This window comes from Asterias amurensis, chromosome 15 (genome assembly GCF_032118995.1).
Source record: "Asterias amurensis chromosome 15, ASM3211899v1".
In the NCBI taxonomy this organism is placed as follows: Eukaryota; Metazoa; Echinodermata; class Asteroidea; order Forcipulatida; family Asteriidae; genus Asterias; species Asterias amurensis.
The window spans coordinates 6,046,447-6,067,180 of NC_092662.1; the positions used below are offsets into that span (position 1 = coordinate 6,046,447).

The 20,734-nt window shown below is 38.9% G+C and overlaps 1 protein-coding gene across 3 annotated transcripts in view; it reads right to left on the reverse strand.

Annotated features, from left to right (window-relative positions):
- Positions 1-20,734, reverse strand: part of LOC139948546 (hemicentin-1-like) — a 99,459-nt gene extending 78,725 nt beyond the window's left edge. For 2 of the 3 annotated variants that reach the window (XM_071946733.1, XM_071946731.1), the window contains exon 1: positions 17,322-18,473. In XM_071946733.1, the coding sequence (XP_071802834.1) occupies positions 17,322-17,694 (373 nt within the window). In that variant the 5' untranslated portion in view covers positions 17,695-18,473. Of the gene's footprint in view, positions 1-17,321; positions 18,474-20,153 lie in introns of those variants that run through there. The other variant, XM_071946732.1, reaches the window with a different exon arrangement.

Here is a 20,734-nt window from a genome sequence, read left to right on the forward strand (position 1 = left end):
CTTTTCCAGAAGCAGCACTGTCGTCATTCTTCCTCAGTGTCAAACTTCTATCGAAATACCACACACATAACAATTTAGCCCCCGTAGTAACTGAAAATTTAGACCTTCTTTTCTTCCCACTTCCAATGACTTTTCATGATGCCAGAATTACACATCAAGGTTTTTCAGAACCTGTGGTTTTCACCCGCAAAGTTCTGATGTCATAAACGTAGGGGTCAAAGGGTCAAGTCATTTGGGAGGGCTGAAACGTGGACATTTTGTTTTGGTTTTCCGAAACATATGTGGTTTGTAAGGCCTTGGTTAGGTACACAATGTACCCAACTCTTTGTTGTTGACATGACTGAAACAGTTGTTTTAAAAAAAGTTTTTGAGATTGAAGTTTTGTGATTGGGTGAGAATGATTTTTATCTTTTTTGGGCAAAGACAAATATCTTCCCAAAGTGTATTTGCAGAATTGTCATACTATACTGAAAGTATTCACTATTTTCTGTTTTGGTATCTTTCATTTTATGTGACTGAAAAACAGTGAGAAAGAAACCCAGCCAAGTAAACTTAAAAGAGTCTTCTCTTGGATAGCATTGTCATTAATACCGACTGAAGGCACATGTATTATTACATTATAGGGGTACCTTGTTTTGTATGGCACTTCAGGTGTTCTGAATGGTAAACTTTGAGTGGCATTTTATTGGTTTATTTTGTGGATTAATTGAAGTGCCTTATCTTTAAAATCACATTGGAAGTCATAAAATGTAATAAAGATAAGAAGGCAGTATAAACAAGAAGGGAAGATTTGACAGTTGAAAAGTTAATATCCTGTAGAAGTCTTTCAAGAGACAACTAAAACCCCCTTCCAGACCTGATACTTCACGGAGGCAACGGAGGCGATTGCCTTCGTTGCCCCTTGCCATTTGCCTTGGTTGCCCTTGAAATGCTCTAGTAGAAATTTACAATTTCCTCATAGGGTGCCCTTTGCCAAAGAGAAAATGCCTTGGTGCCCTTGCCCTTTCAAAAACAAAGCATACAGGCCTGCCTTTCACATGAGACAAATTTAGCAAGGGTCCCTTGCTAAATTGTAACAACAGTAGCATGGTTGTGAAATTTTACAAAATATACTTGTGGCAAAGAAAACAAAAATCTACTTTCAAATTTCTGTTGCAAAATCTTGTCAAATATTGCTGCATTTTACAACCATGCTAAAATTAAGAAAGGGACTCCAGTTAATTTGCTGTCATGTGAATAGCACTTTAATGACAGGGATGATTGGGAATTAAAAGGCTGTGTTTTGGACACAGGGGAAGTGTAGCGATGGTGACCCTACAATTCATGCTCAGTTGTTGACATTATGCAATCACTCTTGAGCGACATTAATCACTTCCAAATGTCATTTTGCTTATTTAATCAAGACCACACAAACATTTTGATTGTTTGAGATAGAAAATGCTCCCAGCTGATGACGAGAAATCCTGTAGTTTTCGGAAACTACAATTCCTCCCACGCACTAACACTCACCGCAAACTGGTGTCATTTCAGGGTTACACCACTTAATGGTAATCAAAGAAAACAGCCTCGTTTAATTACCAGAATTTGGGAGTTTAATTATGCTTTGTTCAAATACTGGCTCCAGTGAAGGTTTGTGGTTACATCATTAGTTAAACAGACACTCCATGGCCTTTTCTTGGAAATTTTCTTCAAGAGCAAGTTTATGCGATGATGTGTTTTGTAACAAAATGTAAATGAAACAATCAAGTGCTTTCCAACCCAGTTTTTAAAAATACAGGTGGATATTGATACAAAATTATGCAAGTTTGCCCCTAACAAGGCCACAAGCTAACTCTAGAAGAAAGTCTGAAGACGGGAATTGACACTCACAAAACAGTCTAGATTGTAGGATGAAAGGAAACATGCTCAAGTAATGGAGTTCCAAAGAGATGCAGTACAAATGTACATTTAAAGCAAGAGTGTGTATAGGTGAGAAGAAGCAGAAAGCCTGGTTTCACACTCAAACACCCCCACAGAAGGAACCATGTCAGACCATAGTATATAAGAACTAGCGGGAACACTGGTGATACTTGCACAAACGCGACAGGACCGTAAGAGGAGACACGCCCGCCATTCTATACCCGCGTTGAATATGAACACATTGGAATATGTGTTTATTGAACGCTACGCGATGCTGTTTTGCCAACTTACAAAATGGCCGCACAAACACACGCTGTGTGCGGTGCCTGTTTTGTCAACTTAGATAATGGCCGCATGCGCGCATGCCGGGCCGCGTATATAGGCCAGAGCGCCCTCTTATTCTTATATAACTCTATGAGTAAGACACACTGCCGGTGGCACAGTTATTATGAACATATCTGCAGAAAAGACAGAGGCTGGGTACCAGACTAGTATAGTAAGGGAATATTTTTTAGAATGGATTTGTTAAATTGCCTGCCAGAGGCATAGCCTTCAATGAAGCAAAGGAAGGGTAATTTGTGTTCCTCTACTGACTGTTTCCCTTTCATTTAAACAAGAATAGGAACTTTAGATAGAATAGGTTTGCAGCTTGGGTACGTGTACCTCTAATCTTAGGTTCCAATCAGTCTTAATCACTTCAAAACTACCCAACCATTTATCAAATTCGATTAACCAATTTCCTCGGCACTTGTAGCCGGAAAAGACATTTAAACATACCGTTTGGTACGAATAAATGTTGTCAGTAGCATGGGAAGCACATGAAGGAACTTAGCTCAAATTGTACGCATGATAACTTGGGATACTATAATTGGTGTGCTGTTTTCGTCACAAATGAACTTTTAAGGCCACTATTGGGATAAAACAGAGTAGGTTTTTAATCATGACTCAATTTATTAAGAATTACGGCAACTAATCGGGCTAATTGACCAATATCCGCTTGAATTATGGCTACCTGAACCCTACCATCTTGTGTCTTTACCAAGGCCTATCAGCTAGGCTAAGGGGTTGAATGTGAGTCAGAAGTGTTGATTGGTACCTTCCTTCCAGAGGGTGGGTGCCTCTGATATTGTCAGGGGTGGGTGGGTACCTTCACTACTCAAGGCTGGGTGTAGTCTTGGTGCAAGACGTTTCTCGTTTTCCCTTTCACGCTCAGCGCGGCCAACTCACCAACAGCGCCCAAATACTGACTCAGCTGACTTAATAGCCCACCACCGCCCAAATGAGTGTATACTGGCGATGCGGTCACTGTTGGTGAGTTGGTCACGCTGTGCATGAAAGGAAAACGAGAAACGTCTTGCAGCAAGACTACAGGCTGGGTGCTTAAGCAAACCTTGGTGGATTCTATAACGCCTGTCCATAGGGACACTCTATTTTGATAACATGCTTCTGATATGTAACAACAGTCGAGGGTATTTCTGTAAAAAGGATAGTTTTGATGTGGGAGTGTGTAGGTCGAGCTTTTAAGAGCACTGAATTCAAATTCTGGTGTTTCTGATCAGCAGAGTGTGGGTTCGAATCCCCAGCCGTGACACTTGTGTCCTTAAGCAAGACACATAACCATTGCTTCGTCCTTCGGATGGGACGTAAAGCCGTTGGTCCCATGTGTTGTGTAAACGCATGTAAAAGAACCCAGTGCAAAAGAGAAGAGAAGGGGTTCGTCCCGGTGTTCCTGGCTGGATTGGCAGTATATTGCGCCACAGCACCTTGTAAACCATTACATGGTGCTTAAGGATTAGGTCTTATATCTCAAAAATTCGCCCCACTCCTTGCAGTAATAATACCTGGCGCTTTGTATCCTTTGGCAAAAGGCTTGTTATAAATACGGTTATTATTATTATTATTACAAATCTGCAAGGGAGATTTTCTGAGTCATAGGAAGATTTTTAACAGCTGTTGAAGTTGTTGGATGGATACGTAACTGAGAAAACATTCTCGGAGTTCAAATTTAGCTTGATGGAGGTTCTATTAGCCTTATATGGTTTGGGTAAGTCTGCAAAGGATACTGTTTTTTCAATTACTTTATGTGAAAATGATTTTACAGTCTGAAAATAAAAACATCCTGTAAATAAGTTGTGTATGAAACAGCAACATAAACCATTTTAATCTCAAAGCTTTACTCATAATATAAAAATAGGCACTTGAAATACATTCAACTCATTGTTGGTTAGTTTGAGTTTTCTATTCATCAGAAATCTTATAAAATGTAACATTTTTTAGCAAAAAGAACACATCAATTCTTTGAGAGAAACTGTCAATGTATTAGGTTGGTTGATAATCATGTCTGCTCCTTTATAATTCAAAACAAAAAGCATATTTGGGGAATCTATGATGTAATGGATGTTATAAATGATATTTATTATTATCAATACTTTACATTCATTTTAAAAACCATTACAAAGCCAAAAACTTACTCTTTAAAAAACATTTGATGTCAAGTTTTTAGACACAATGTTGTTTTGACAGGTTATCCATTGAACAGGTTTCAAGGGAGAGCTCAATTTGACCCATGGGAAAAGGGTATGACATCAGCCCAGTCATTACAGTCACATTAATGTCAACTCAAATGTAACTGTGAATCAAACATTCTGCTAGCAGATGTTTATAGTAGTCTTTTTCTCTCTTCAGGAAAATACACAATACAAAACAACTATCAAGGGAGGCATAAAAACCATGAAAAGGTACAAATGACTCTTGGATGTTCCTTGCATACCGTAGCTCATTCATCATTGGAATTGGACATTAAAGACACTGGACACTATTGGTAATTATCAAAGACCAGTCTTCTCACTTGGTGTATCTCAACATAATATGCATAAAATAACAAACCTGTGAACATTTGAGCTCAATTGGGGGTCGAAGTTGCGAGATAAAAATTAAAGAAAAGAACACCCTTGTCACACAACTATGTGTGCTTTCAGATGCTTGATTTCGAGACCTCCAATTCTAAATCTGAGGTCTCGAAATCAAATTCTAAATAACTTCTTTCTCGAAAACCATGTCACTTCAGAGGGAGCCGTTTCTCACAATGTTTTATACCATCAACCTCTCCCCCATTACTCGTCACCAAGTAAGGTTTTATGATAATAATTATTTTGAGTAACTAGTGTCCACTGCCTCTAAGACAATACAATTCCAAAACCTATCATAAAAACTAGTCTTCCTATTATTTAGCTATTTTCTTCCCCCATGGTTTTACCTACAGGCCTACACCATGAGCGTATAAAGCACTGTTTACTCAGTACTTTCCCTATATAGTCATGTTGAACAACACTACTGCTGTATCTGGGTGAAGAAGCACCCACTAAAAGTTTTGCCATTGTCACTTGCAAGCCCAAGACTATTACAAAATACGGAACAAAACAAACAACTGCAACAGCCTCAGAAGGTACGAGTGAATATGGGACGGGGGGGGGGGGGGGGGGGGCACAGTGTAGTACACTGGTAAAGAATGTGCTTTTGCTTTCTTTTTTTCTTTTTTTGCAAAAGTAAAGACATTTGAACAATCACCTCGTGACAGAGGTTAAATCAAATGGGAATGCAGAACCAGAACATTAACAAAGATATCCCAAAAATGTAGTTCATTCAACTCGTAAATATTTCGCATGGTGTCAAATCATGAAGCCATGGCTAACTTCATTCAAACACAACGAAGGTCACATACCAGAACAACAGTTGTAATATACACCAAAATGTGAACCTTCACATTTGAAAAAAAAAGAATGCAAGGCAATTCTTACAAACAGTCAAATTGCGTTGTTAGCTTCAGGTTGTTGTTTATGTTTGTCCACGAACGAATGTCGAGAATTCATTGCCCCAGATCATCTGTGTTGAGCAATCGTGTAAAATAAACACAGGAGACAAACGTGGGTGGATCCAGACAGATACAATTTTGTACAAACACAAAGGAAAAATGATAGACGGATACAGAAGCACAAACAATTCCTGGAGAATATAGACAGGCGTACTCGGCACAGTTTCTGTGGTGCTAAGACAGTTTCACGACTTTACAACAAAAAGAAGCACGAGTCCATCGTTGCTTTCTTAGGGTGTTCCTCCGACCATATACTCCCCCTTAAAGTCACCCCTGACCCCCAAACACAGACGCCTACCCCTCTCACTGCCCCTTGAGGACAAATCTGCGCCTAAACTCTTTACCATGTTTACCACAACCATACAACCTCTTAAAGCCATTGGACCCTTTCGGTAAACAGTGTTGTCCAAGGCCCACACTTTGTGTACCACAACTTCTATATCAAATAACAAACCTGTGAAAATTTAGGCTCAATCGGTCATCGGAGTCAGGAGAAAACAACGGAAAACCCCACCCTTGTTTCCGCGCGTTTCGCCGTGTCATGACATGTGTTAAAAATAAATCCGTAATTCTCGTTAACGAGAATTTATATTGTTTTGCTGTTTTCTGAAAAAGTAAAGCATTTCATGAACTAATATTTCAAGAGAAGTCTTTCACCATTGCCTTCTGTAAACCCTGTAAGTTATTTGTAAATCTGTGAACTTTTTTTTTTTTTTTCTGAACCGAAAGGGTCCAATGGCTTTAACTGGATCACAGAAGAGCCACTGAAAAGAAATCTATTTACCTAAAAAAAGAAGGCCCTCCAGAAAAAAACGGGAATCTTCTTCCATACTTCAAAACAAACAAAGACAGCAGGGGTCCTCTTAAAAAAATAAACAGCTACTGACAGTGGCTGCTGGTGTTTAGGTTATTTGGGAGCAACAATAGCTTAGGAATTTGGTACTAAATGGGCCTGCAGTGTCACCCAATTGAAGGACTTACAAAAGGAAGGAAAAAGGTCTTTGCTTCACTTCTGAGCAGTATTGCACCAGAGTATGGGGAGAGCATAGAGAAAGGACCACGTGGACACTGGACAGACTTTTTCTTAGATAATGATTAAAAAAGACACCAATAACACTCTGAATTATTTGTGTTTAAGACTCTGGACACTATTGGTAATTGTCAAAGACCAGTCTTTTCACTTGGTGTATCTCAACATGCGTAAAATAACAAGCCTGTGAAAATTTGAGCTCAATCGGTCATCGGAGTTGCGAGATAATAATGAAAGACAAAACACCCTTGTCACAAAAAGCTGTGTGCTTTAAGATGCTTGATTTTGAGACCTCAAATTCTAATCAAATTCGTGGAAAATGACTTCTTTCTCGAAAACTATGGCACTTCAGAGGGAGCCGTTTCTCGTAATGTTTTATACTATCAACCTCTCCCCATTACTCGTTACCAAGTAAGGTTTTATGCCAATAATTATTTTGAGTAATTACCAATAGTGTCCACTGCCTTAAACTGTAACACACCCAGAAAGACCAAGTTACAAATAAATATGAAGTGATGACAATACATGTTTTTGATCAATATGAAGGAAAACAAACTATACAAATAAAAAACTAGTAAGCAAAAGTGTTACACATGGTTCACCAGCTCAGTTGTGGACACAGTTTCAGTTTATTGTAAGATGTTACAAAAATATTTGTGAACGCACAGAGGTGAAAGGGAGGTGGCGAATATGTGACGTGCACCACTGAAGAAATCACACCTACATGTGTACAACAGAATTTTAGGTAAGCATTCTTAGAATAAACTGAAAATCACACCCTCTATTTCAGAATTCACTTATAAGTTACCAGGACCGATACGTCACTGCATGCCTTTTACATCAAAGCTGACATTCAAGGAACAAATATTGCCTTAAAAGTTGTTCCGATTTTACAAATTTTATGTAAAAGGTTGGTCTACTGACAACCACATATCCGCGACAAAAAATTGTCACATAGCAGTGACAACGCAATCTGTAGCCTAGGCCTACACATTTTACTTTCTTCCCTTGTTCACATTTTTAGTTAAAATCGCAGCCGTCCTTGAAGAAAACTTAGGCGTTTTCTAAAAATATTAACAAGGCTGAACCTGGTGAATACAACATTATATATTAGCCTTGTTCTGTTAACTCTACCCAAGGGCCTAGGATGGTTTAATCAAGCAAGCTTATCTAATTTCCACCCTGCCTTACACTTGATAAATCATATCTAATCCAAAAAGGAAGTTTACAAATTACATGAGTAATTTTATACGTTCCTAGGTGACACTTGAATCAAGCTCAGTTGAATAAATTGTTTTCAGTATTATCCTCAAGGGGTTTCTAGCTTTAAAGACACTGGACACTATTTGGTAATTGTCAAAGACCAGTCATCTCACTTGGTGCCATATGATGCATAAAACAACTAACCTGTGAAAATTTGAGCTCAATCGGTCGTTGAAGTTGCGCGATAACCATGAAAGAAAAAACACTCTTGTCACACGAAGTTGTGTGCTTTTAGATGGTTGATTTCGAGACCTCAAATCCTAAATCTGAGGTCTCGAAATCAAATTCGTGGAAAGTTACTTCTTTCTCGAAAACTATGGCACTTCAGAGGGAGCCGTTTCGTACAATGTTTTATACCATCAACCTCTCCCCATTACTCGTCACCAAGAAATGTTTTATGCTAATAATTATTTTGAGTAATTACCAATAGTGTCCACTGCCTTTAAGTGACACTTGAATCAAGCTCAGTTCAAATAACTGTTTTCAGTATTATCCTCAAGGGGTTTCTAGCTTAGTGCAACATGTGTTACCTCAAGTGATATTGAAGCAAAGGTACAGGCCTGATACTTCACGGAGGCAACGAAGGAGAGTGCCTCCATGCCCCATGGTCATTGCCTTGGAGCCCTTGAAATTCTCCAGTAGAATTTTACAATGGGAGACTTTGGAACGCTAGGTGGCAGCAGACTTACCAGGTAAATTTCTATTGTTTCAAAGTTCTGAGCATGCGCACATTACCAAGAATAATGTATTTTACCTGGTAAGCGTCCCAAAAGTCTCCCATTCCCTCATAAAAACAGGTTATTATTATTATTATTATTAGAGTGCCCTTTATCAAGGAGAAAATTCTTTCCTGCCCTTGCCCTTTCAAAAACAAAGCATACAGGCCTGAGGGTGTACAGAGCTTTCCAGCTGAAGTTCAACTTTTTAGAGGCAAAGAATTTTTAGTTTTTTAAACCTTTCCATTGTTTTAATCCATATTTACTAGGCCTATTAGAGGCAATGTAATACATCAAAACCAAAAAGTGCAAACTGCAAACTGTGCATGGACATGAAATCTTTACACAGTAACACTCCCTTCAGTTAACTGATCTTTTTGTTAAAGCCATTATACACTTTCGGTACAGAAAAAACCCTAAAAGTTCACAGATTTACAAATAATTTACAGGGTTTACAGAAGGTAATGGTGAAAGACTTATCTTGAAATATTATTCCATGAAATGCTATGCTTTTTGAGAAAACATTAAAACAATATCAATCCTCGATAGCGAGAATTTTGGATTTGTTATAAATACATGTCATGACACAACGAAACGTGCGTAAACAAGGGTGGGTTTTCCCGTTATTTTCTCCCGACTCCGATGACCGATTGAGCCTAATTTTTATATATAAGTTGTGGTACACAAAGTATGGGCCTTGGACAACACTGTTTACCGAAAGTGTCCAATGGCTTTAAACTAACCGAGCATGCAACTTCACACCAGTGAACACAAATCAAATGTACATAGTTTGTAAAAATGGTGCAGTTTGGAGACATAAAATCTTCACACACAAACACTCCCTTCAGTAAACCGTACTCTATAAGTAAACTGATCCTTACAACCAAGAAGCATGCAACTTCACACCAGTGAACCCAAATCAAATGTACATAATTTGTTTACATCAGACATCCTGTTACAACAGATGTTATTTACAATCCTCTAGCATTGTTCTTGTTCAACAGTACCGATTTCAACCAAAACAATGAATCATAAACTTGGCTATTTAATTCTCTGAAGTTTCCCCGTAGCCTGCGTTACACCAAAGTGCGGTTTACACCATGGTATGACTTGCGTCACCATATTTCCACTAAACTGCAACAGTCTATGGTTTTAAACCAAAACAATGAATCATAAACTTGGCTATTTTATTCTGTAAAGTTTACCCCTGCATTAATACACCATAAAATGGTTTACACTGATCATGGTTTGACATCCATGACCATATTATTTTCACTAAACTGCAACTTGTACCATCACCATATTTCCACTAAACTGCAACTGTAGAATGAATCAGATTTACCCCAGCCTGCATTACAGTTTTTACGACATAGAGCAGTTTACACCATGGTATGACATAAAGCACCATATGTCCACTAAACTAAAACAGTCTACGGTTTTCAACCCAAAAAAAGAATCAGAAACTTGGCTATTTTATCCTCTAAGGTTTACCCCAGCCTGCATTACAGTTTTTACTACATAGAGCGGTTTACACCATCAATCACCATACATGTATGTCCACTAAACTGTAACAGTCTACGGTTTTCAACCCAAAAAATGAATCAGAAATTGGGCTATTTTATCCTCTAAGGTTTACCCCAGCCTGCATTACAGTTTTTACGACATAGAGCGGTTTATACCATGGTTGACATCAGTCACCATATTTCCACTAAACTGCAACAGTCAATGGTTTTAAAGCAAACCAAGGAATCAGAAACTTGGCTATTTTAACCTCTGAAGTTTCCCCCTTGTCTCTATAATGATACACCATAGTGCCGTTTACACCAAGGTTTGACATCCATCACCATATTTCCACTAAACTGCAACAGTCAATGGTTTTATAGCAAACCAAGGAATCAGAAACTTGGCTATTTTAACCTCTGAAGTTTCCCCCTTGTCTCTATAATGATACACCATAGTACGGTTTACACCAAGGTTTGACATCCATCACCATATTTCCACTAAACTGCAACAGTCAATGGTTTTAAAGCAAACCAAGGAATCAGAAACTTGGCTATTTTAACCTCTGAAGTTTCCCCCTTGTCTCTTTAATGATACACCATAGTGCGGTTTACACCAAGGTTTGACATCCATCACCATATTTCCACTAAACAGCACCAAGTTCTACCACCAGTCATGAGATCAAGTGAACCCCCAAGGTTCATACTAAAAGGTCAACCAACATTTCAAAACTGTCCCCTGAGACCGACTCCGGCTTGTTTACTCACAGACCCTGATATCATTTTAAACGATACAAGCTCAATGTCAGGGAAGAATAGACACACTGTGGTCCGATGATACATGATAGCCAGACAATTTTGAGACAGTTAGAATCAAATTGGTTACTGCTACTACTGTGCCCCCATGGAGAGTCCGTCGATCAGTCAAATTTCATTACTTTTTATTCAGTCACAAAGTCAACCTTTTAGTTACATAAATTCAATTTTTGTTTTTGACCACAACTTTTACACAGACAACATTCACATGAGCAGCATTAACCATGTAAAGTCACCAGTGTTATTTATGGCCTGGATGGAAACTTTTACTAGCAAAGTAGGGGCAAAAATGAGTATCACACCTATACAATGTATCATTTGGGTCCTTGGGAAAATATTACCTCCAACAAAGTGAACTTATGAGGGGCTTGAGTGATATGACAAAAGCATACTGGCTGTACAAACAGGCTCTTGGCACCACAAACATCAAGATCTTTACCACGTGGTGTAAGAAACAGCACTAAGAAACAAGTCTTTTCCATACTTGGTAAACATTATTAAACCATCTCTAGATAAGATCACATCTGTCAATATCTGAAGTGCGGTTACTATTGAAAATGGAATATTTTTACCAGATGTGAAAGAAGAAAAAAATTGTGACCTTTTAAATGCTTTATCTGCCCACACTTGGAGTATACATGTAGACCACCATGTAAACCGAAGGACAATCTTTAAACTGAATTTTACATCTTTGTTTACAGCTACTTTCAAAATGAAGTCTAACAGAGTTTTTTTAATAGCTCCATGGTTTGAAGAAGTTTCTAAAAGCAAATAAACTTGACAACGAATTAACACCTGCAGCTACGTCTAAAACTATATTCTGTGTTATGGAATAGTAGTGCTTTGTAACATACATAGCAACAGTTGTAGCCGTAGCTGAAGCCACCTATTCGCAAACGGTCTTACACCACTTGGCTAGAACTTGGCCAATCCATTAAAAACAGCATGAAACTTTGTTTCTGCTGAACTTGGGGACCAGACTAAGGACCAGACTACCACTTTGTGCCTGAAATAAATGGCTTTGGCTTTGGCTATGGCTAATCAGCTAAGACTTTTACTTCCACAAGACGGACAGCACTAATAAAGCTAGTAGACAGAGATCTAGCCAAAGTCTTACTCTTAGCCATTAACTTGGTTTAAGAAATAACCATCAAAAGACAAATGAGATGTACCACCGACTGGCCTCGTCTGACTAGGTACAAATAAGCAGACAGTTTGCTTTATTTTCCAATTCCTGCCACCACTTCCAGGGTTTGTCTAGTTCCTTTGACCTTGTTCTACAATAGTTCATATGACTGGATTCAGGTTTTAAAACATTGCAAAACTTCCTTTAGTAGAGCTTATTTTGTTTCTGAGTCTGTTCTAACTGTCTCTGAACATTGACATAACCATTCTGTCTTCTTGAAGGCTTCTCATTTTGTGGCAGGAACAGTCTCATGGAGTGGAAGTTGTAATGATCTGTGCAGACTACCGTTCTACTAATTCCGACCACTCCCCTTATAGTTAACCATTGAAATACAACGTCATGTACAGTTCAATTGTACATGTGATTCTGATTGATGGAATATTTTTTGTAGCCATGCTATACAAAGTGCAGAACTACAAAACTTACTATACGCACATGAAACTTACCACTAATGCAGTTAAAGGAACAAGTTGCCTTGGATTGGTCGAGTTGGTCTTTGAAAAGCGATTGTAACCGTTTCTTGTTGTAAAATGCATATGATTAGAAAGATGTTGTAAAAGTAAAATATAATGATCCACACAAGTATCTCTCGAAAATGCATGGTTTTCCTTTTACCTTTTCAACAAACACGGTCGGCCATTTATGGGAGTCAAATTTTCGACTCCCATACATGGCAGACCGTGCTAGTTTGCAAAGTAAAAGGAAAATTTTGAGGCAAAATGGTGTGGATCATCGTATTTTCTACTTTAAAAGTATCTTTCTAACCATGCATTTTATAAAAACGGTTACAAACGCTTTTCAAAGACCAACTCGACCGATCTAAGGCAATGTGTTCCTTTTAGTACTTTTATTATTGCCTTGGATCGGACGAGTTGGTCAAAACAAAAGCGTTTGTAACCGTTTTTTATAAAATGCATATGGTTGGAAAGATGTTTTAAAAGTAGAATACAATGATCCACACAAGTTTGCCTCGAAATTGCGTGGTTTTCTTTCTACTGTGCGAACTAACATGGTCGGCCATTTATGGGAGTCAAAATTTTAACCCCCATAAATGGCCGACGTGTTAGTCGACAAGGTAAAAGGAAAACCACGCAATTTCGAGGCATGTTTGTGTGGATCATTGTATTCTACTTTTACAACATCTTTCTACCCATATGCATTTTATAAAAAACGGTTACAAACGCTTTTCAAAGACCAACTCGACCGATCCAAGGCAAAGTGTTCCTTTAATATAACACTCATAGACTGAATGCTCCAAAGTTTACAACCAACTGACTCAAATCCTCTAAAACCTTCTAAAATCCAACTTGAACTTTCCTTGAGATTGATGGTCTTCATTGAGCATGGATTGCAAAAATATGGCCAATTCAATCTAGTTCAAGTTGTGAGAGTCAAACTTTTTGGTGTTCTGACTGGTGAGGGGGGGGGGGGGGCCAGGATTATGATCGACTTTGATTGATTTTTGGCAAAATACCTTGAGGAGAATAAGATTAAGCATTTCTAGTTGACACTGTATGAACAGTACAGTACAAGCACTGCCTGTGGTGCAGTGAAAGAGGAAACATGTCGAAAGTGACCTCAAAAAAAGGAAGAACTTCAAAAAGGTCAAATTTTTCTCTGGCTTTGGTTGGAAAACCATCTGGAAATGGTCAAATATGTAAGTATTCTGAAGTCAAACATGTTTTTCCTATTACTTTATGATGAAACAGCTCACTTAAATAAAGCAAGAAAGGTTGGGGGAAAAAAAACACTGCAAAGTCGTTGTTCATGGGTTACAGCTGATCAGTTTCAATATCGACATTTTGTGACCCGAGGAAAAAATAAATAAATATTTCAAGTCAGTGGATAATGTGTGACTCCAGGGCAGACCTGGCGATCTGACAAAATGCTTGCGGTCAAATTGCTTGTGTATTTACGGGTAATTCTGCACTTAAGTCAATTTAATGAATACAATTACTACCAGCTGGTCACCTGGGCCCAATTTTATTGTGGAAACATTGCTTTTAATAATACACTCCGAATATGAGAACAAACAAACAGAGAACCTGTCATCAGGCCTTGAACTTGGTTCTTGAAGGGATAGCAATTCTACCTCTGGTAAGGGGGCACTTCCATACATGTAATGAGGAAACTGTTCATAATTTTGTATTTGAGCTTAGCAGCAAAAACACAGGGCACCACAGCGTTTAGCTGTGGGTGCTATGAGTTATTCCGAGGCCTGTCAGTGTCATTATTTAACAATAAAACATGACTTGGTATTTTAATAACAATTTCTTTTGGAGGACTTGGCAAAGTTTTGTGAAGTTAAACATTGGTGTTTGAAAAGGAAGACGGAAAAGGAGACCCAGTAGAGGACCCTACGTCATCACCGTGATATGAATAAAACATTTAGGTCAGGTCATTCCCTAACCCTAACCCTAACCCTAACCCTAACCCTCTTTGCCTCGATTTCGATTTGACATCTGACCCGACATCAAACATGAAATATGCAAATCATGTTTTATTGTTTTATTCACACGACCAAAGTCTATGACGTACGTCCTCTACTGGGTCTCCTTTTCCGTCTACCGTTTGAAAACCAGTTTGTGATAATATCTTCTTCCTTTTAATGAGTGCCCAATAATGCTAGATTTAGAGGACCAAGCTGAACCTTTCCACTCATTTTACAAAGACTTTATTTACCCATGGTTTTGTCTGGAAAAAATGGCAGTTGGATCGGATATACTTACCGCCAAACAAGGAAAAAGATACTAACTCACTGAAGGACATTGTCCTTGTCGTAAAAAAACAGATAAAAGCCGCAATAATTTAAAACTTCTGTCGTAAAAACTATTTCTGTGTAAAGGTTTCAACTTTATGTGAGTGTGCTAATATTGGGGGAAATACAGCTGTTGTCATTTGTCATTTAGCTCAACATCTGCACAAACAAATAAATGCTGTAAATCTTCAATTTTGACGGCATCAGTTTTAAAAGGGATTGTAAACCTTTGGACAAAAACAGTAACCTTAAAAACCAACTCTATAAATAAAGAGCACTGGAGAGAATTTTTTTTAAATCAAACATTGAAGTGATGTAGGTTTAGAGAAAGTGGTAATTTTCACACATAAAATTTAATTTAATCTGGGAAATGCTTCAGTTCAGGCATGAAGTCTTTCTTCCTGGCATCTCTGAAAGCACACAATTCTAGGTGTACATACGAGGGTGTTTTTCTTTCTTTCTTCATTATTGTCTTGCAACTTCGGTGACCAATTGAGCCCAATTTGCACAAGTTAGTGTTGATGCATTATTGGGACCAAGTGAGAATACTGGTCTTTGGCAATTTCAGAAAGAATACCCTGCCTTGAGTTTATGGTTGTATGTAGACCCAGTAACTGGGGCGCTGTACTCCTTTTCAACAATTTTTGACTTTATCTGTCGTACTAGCGCCCCAGGGAATGGCACAGAATTTTAACGAATACCCAGTTTTTCGCGACACCCAGCCACAAAAAATGCCTCAAAATGACAAAAAGACCAAACAAACTAGCTCAAAAATCGCCTACTCTATTCTCGATACGTCTAGGATGTAACATCAGGCATTTAATTGTACTCACGATCATTTTTTAAACTCCAAATCGATGATTTTTAACTCCGCATCGTGGAGCGATTGACAAGTCTGCGATTTTCGGATGTGTATGGTAACGAAACATGGCGTCGCGTTGTGGGTGGATGTCCATCAACGGCTGTTTAATGCTACACTTGTTAGAGGCGTTGCAGCGAATGCTATACATTGTACACGGGGATGGGTACAGGCGCTGCAGCTAGCGAGTGCCCACGTGCGTTCAATCATGGGCAACGTAACTTACACGGTGCCGGGTTGTTGGAAAATTATCAGAAAGGGGGTGAAAGGTTCTCAGAAAGGGAATATTGTCTGAAAGAGGGGATTTTTCTGGTCATCGCCCCCCCCCCAAAAAAAGAAGAAAAAAAAAAGGGGGAAAAATATGATAAATAAATAAAAACCGCTGTACTTCATCTAGGCCTACGATTTTTGTGCATGGTTAAATTGCTTCTTATAATGTTTAGTGCTGCCAGTGTCACTGTAGAATTTTTTTTTATTTATTTATCATCTTTTTTCCCCTTTTTTTCGTTTTTTCCTTCTTTTTTTGGGGGGGGGGAGGGCGATGACCAGAAAAATCCAGACCAGCAGACTTCATCCAGAACCATCCAGCTTCATCCAGCAGACTTCAGACCAGAAAAATCCCCTCTTTCAGACAATATTCCCTTTCTGAGAACCTTTCACCCCCTTTCTGATAATTTTCCAACAACCCGGCACCGTGTAAGTTACGTTGCCCATGATTGAACGCACGTGGGCACTCGCTAGCTGCAGCGCCTGTACCCATCCCCGTGTACAATGTATAGCATTCGCTGCAACGCCTCTAACAAGTGTAGCATTAAACAGCCGTTGATGGACATCCACCCACAACGCGACGCCATGTTTCGTTACCATACACATCCGAAAATCGCAGACTTGTCAATCGCTCCACGATGCGGAGTTAAAAATCATCGATTTGGAGTTTAAAAAATGATCGTGAGTACAATTAAATGCCTGATGTTACATCCTAGACGTATCGAGAATAGAGTAGGCGATTTTTGAGCTAGTTTGTTTGGTCTTTTTGTCATTTTGAGGCATTTTTTGTGGCTGGGTGTCGCGAAAAACTGGGTATTCGTTAAAATTCTGTGCCATTCCCTGGGGCGCTAGTACGACAGATAAAGTCAAAAATTGTTGAAAAGGAGTACAGCGCCCCAGTTACTGGGTCTAGGTTGTATGTAGTAATAATATTTGTATACGACTTAATTTAATGATAGCGGTCTGAATCAAACACCTACGTACTTAATGCCTTTGATTGTTTACAATTATATTGATAAAAACATATGCTGTAATATTGAATTTAAATTTAGAGCAGACCCTGTGAATTGAAGAAGAAGAAAAAATTGTTTCATACAAATGAACAACAAAGGATTTTTATTTTTTTTGGCTTAGAAAATCAGTCAAATCATGCTTACCAGGGTCGTGGAACGGCACAAGTCCAAAGTTATACAGGGGCTTTTCTCTTCTTGACATTGCTGTCTCCAATATATTTACGGCACCAACAATAACTTGAACTAAATCATCGAACATGGAGCCCGTACTATCGAATACGAAGGTGAGCGACGACCCGGTGTTTGTGGGGTCCTCCGGCACGGGAATCGGCGACTCTCTTCGATCGAACCCGTCAGTGTTGAAGTCCATATTGTCAAATCTTAAACTTGGTACTTCATAACCAGGTATTTGGGAGTTTACTCCAGTTAATGGTATGTGGCATAATGTTATGAAGAAGAGCAGAATGTTCAATGTGCTCATGATTGAGCCTGAAGAAATTGGGAATTGTCTTCCCATTCTGTCAAGTTCGAAAGAGACCGTCGTTTGACAGCCCTGTCAACTTGAAGAAAAAAAATAAGCCCAAGTTGGCCTGAAGATTTCTAAATCAATATCGTCTCGTTCATTCACAAGATGATGAAGCAGCACAACCAACACAAATGGCACAATTACAAATCAACTAGTTAGTAGAACTTCTGCCCTACGTTGTAACCTTACTACGAATCTTGACACCAGATGTCTATAAAACAATGGAAGGAAATCAAAATGTCGACAACAAACCATGGGCGAATGTAATCCGCGAATCTACACACAAACAGCAGCACGAATAAAAACTTATTGAGTTGCTACAGAGAAGTCTTTCATCTTTCCTCTCCAGCCATTTTAAAGTCCTTGTTGGTCGAGCTCGTCCTATTCTTGACTGTTTTGTAACTGTTCTGAAGAATGAAACTGTATAACTCCCAGTTAAATAACACCACACAAGCCCCCTTATCACGACTTCAGCCGAGTGATGTGGGATTGTGAGCCCCCCGTGAAGAGTGTTTGACTGGCCCAAGTAAAGCAATGTTACTTTATGCCTCGATGAGTACGCAGTCACTGATGGGGCCGCCTGGGGAAGTCGTCAGCAAACAATAAACCGTGTGTATTTCTCAGCTCTCAGTGGTAAATACTCGTACCACATGACAATCTAAAAGAACAGTTTGATTTGAAGACGAGCCTGGTGGAATTGCGGTGGAAACTGAGGACTGTCGCAAGAAACCACGGACTATATAGAGTGAATAATGTCCCGAGTGGCTTTATCACCTACATTCATTTACATACAGTTTTACTACATTGAAGTAGTAACACTGAAGTTCTGCATGCACTACACACGTGTGTGTGTGTGGTTGTGCAGACGATAATCGGAAAATCATAACAGGGCGCCCTCTATATTCACAATGTCGCTTCCAAAAACCTGTGACGTGGCTACGGCTCATAGTAAAGGGTTGTGGCTAAGGGCATCATATTCAGTGATATAAAGCCATAGCCACAGCTGCTATTGACACTTACAAACCTGCTAAGCACTGAAAGACAAGCAAAAGTTGTTAACCAACATGTTCAAAGATGTCGTTCGCTGGTATATCCCGCTGATTTCTACTTTACAAGGCAAAACCTCAGTGTTTCTTTTTAAGAAATCGGCATTTACCGGTAAACGTAAACGCTTTTATATAAGAGTCAGGCACCTCGAAACTTCACCAATGTATCGAAACAAAGAATTTTGACTAATAATTAAGTCATAAACATATAAAATCCCTCTAAAACATCTGGCAAAACAAAAATTGCCCACTCCTACAAAAAAAATGTTGTTTACAAAAAGTGGCCAGCTGTACTTGAACTATTACAATAACAGTGGATCACTTTTTTGCGTATTGTCGTTTCTGCACGTATGTGGATTATTCTGGAGTATTCCAGTTTGAGGTTTGTTTGGTGTGTGGGCGTTTTGTAAAAATTCGGTAAACCATATAGCATGGAGCTAGAAAGGACCAGAGAAAGCTTGCTCTACATGGGTAGGCAAATCTCGGCAATTATTGGGGGCTTTCTCCATCGGCTCTGTTTTTGGCTTGTCCGACTTCATCATTTATTTTTTGTTTTATGGAGCAGTGAGCATTTCGCCTCACTATCAACTAGTTCGCCTCACTATCAACCAGAACGCCCATTGTCCGTCACCCACAGATTTGAAACTCGGCTATGGGCTCTGCCGTTTGGTAGAGCTGACAACTAAATAGTCGCAGAGTGTTCATGTGATCAACACATAAAATAATAGCAAACCTGTGAATTGTTTTGCTTGTAAATACTCAAAATAATTATTAGCATAAAACCTTACTTGGGGAGCTGTTGATACTAAAACATTGTGAGAAACGGCCCCTCTGAAGTAACGTCGTTTTCGAGAAAGAAGTAATTTTCCACGGATTTGATTTCGAGACCTCAGAATTAGATTTCGAGGTCTCGAAATCAAGCATTTGTATAAGCACTTCGTGTGACAAGGGTGTTTTTTCTTCTTTCTTTCATTCTCGCAACTTCGACGACAAATCATTGAGCTAAATAAAGTTTACAGGTTTGTTATGCATATGTTGAAATACACCAAGTGAGAAGACTGGTTTTTGACAATTACCAATAGTGCCCAGTGTCTTTAATCTGCTGTGGTACGTCAGGAGCAAATCGTGAAAAAAAACGAGAAAAATATAAACGCACCTTTAATTTGGTTTTCAACAACCAAAACCAGCTATTGCGGTTTTTTCTCTTCGGATAATAAGCCTACAGTTTTCGAGTTATGGTTTTTCAGATGGGAATGTCATAATATACAAATTGATTCTAGTATAAACTTCCTCGTGTTATCTTTCAGACTAAAATTAAACAGTGAAAGTTTTGGTCACCCTCATACAAATCCTGTATAATTCGTGTAAACAATGACTTTTAAAATGACCCGTCTACCAACTTACCTGGATCGTTGAAGGGAACAAGTCCAAAATTATATATTTTTTTATCTCGGTTATTCATCGCAGTTTCCAAGATGGTCTGTGCTCCCATAATAACCTGTTTCCAATCATCATACATAGAGTCTGTTTCATCAAAGACGAATGTCAAGGAGGACCCTTGTTCATCTTGAAGACTGGGGGATGAGTTAATATCTGCCGGGGTAGTATTATCATCTAGAGGTAGTGCGTTACTTGAGAGAGAGGTTGAGAAATCTGGTAAGATGCATACAACGCAGATGAGAAAACTCCAGTAAGACGCCATGATGAAAAGTTTGTCTCATCGATATTCAACAAAAGTTGTTTCTTTTCGCGAAATCGTCAACCAGTGTTTATACTTCACCGAGGGCCAGTTGGAGTCCTTTCTTTGTACGCACTGCTTATCCAAGTAGTATCCCGAGGGAGCTAGGAAGATTGGCTGAAGTTGTCATTACCGAAACTTGTTGGTATTGCGGAGTTTTTGTTAAGTAATTCATCATAATTACCACCGTTGAATATCCATGAGTTTCACATAACATCACCAGAACAGGTTTGATACAAATCTGCTA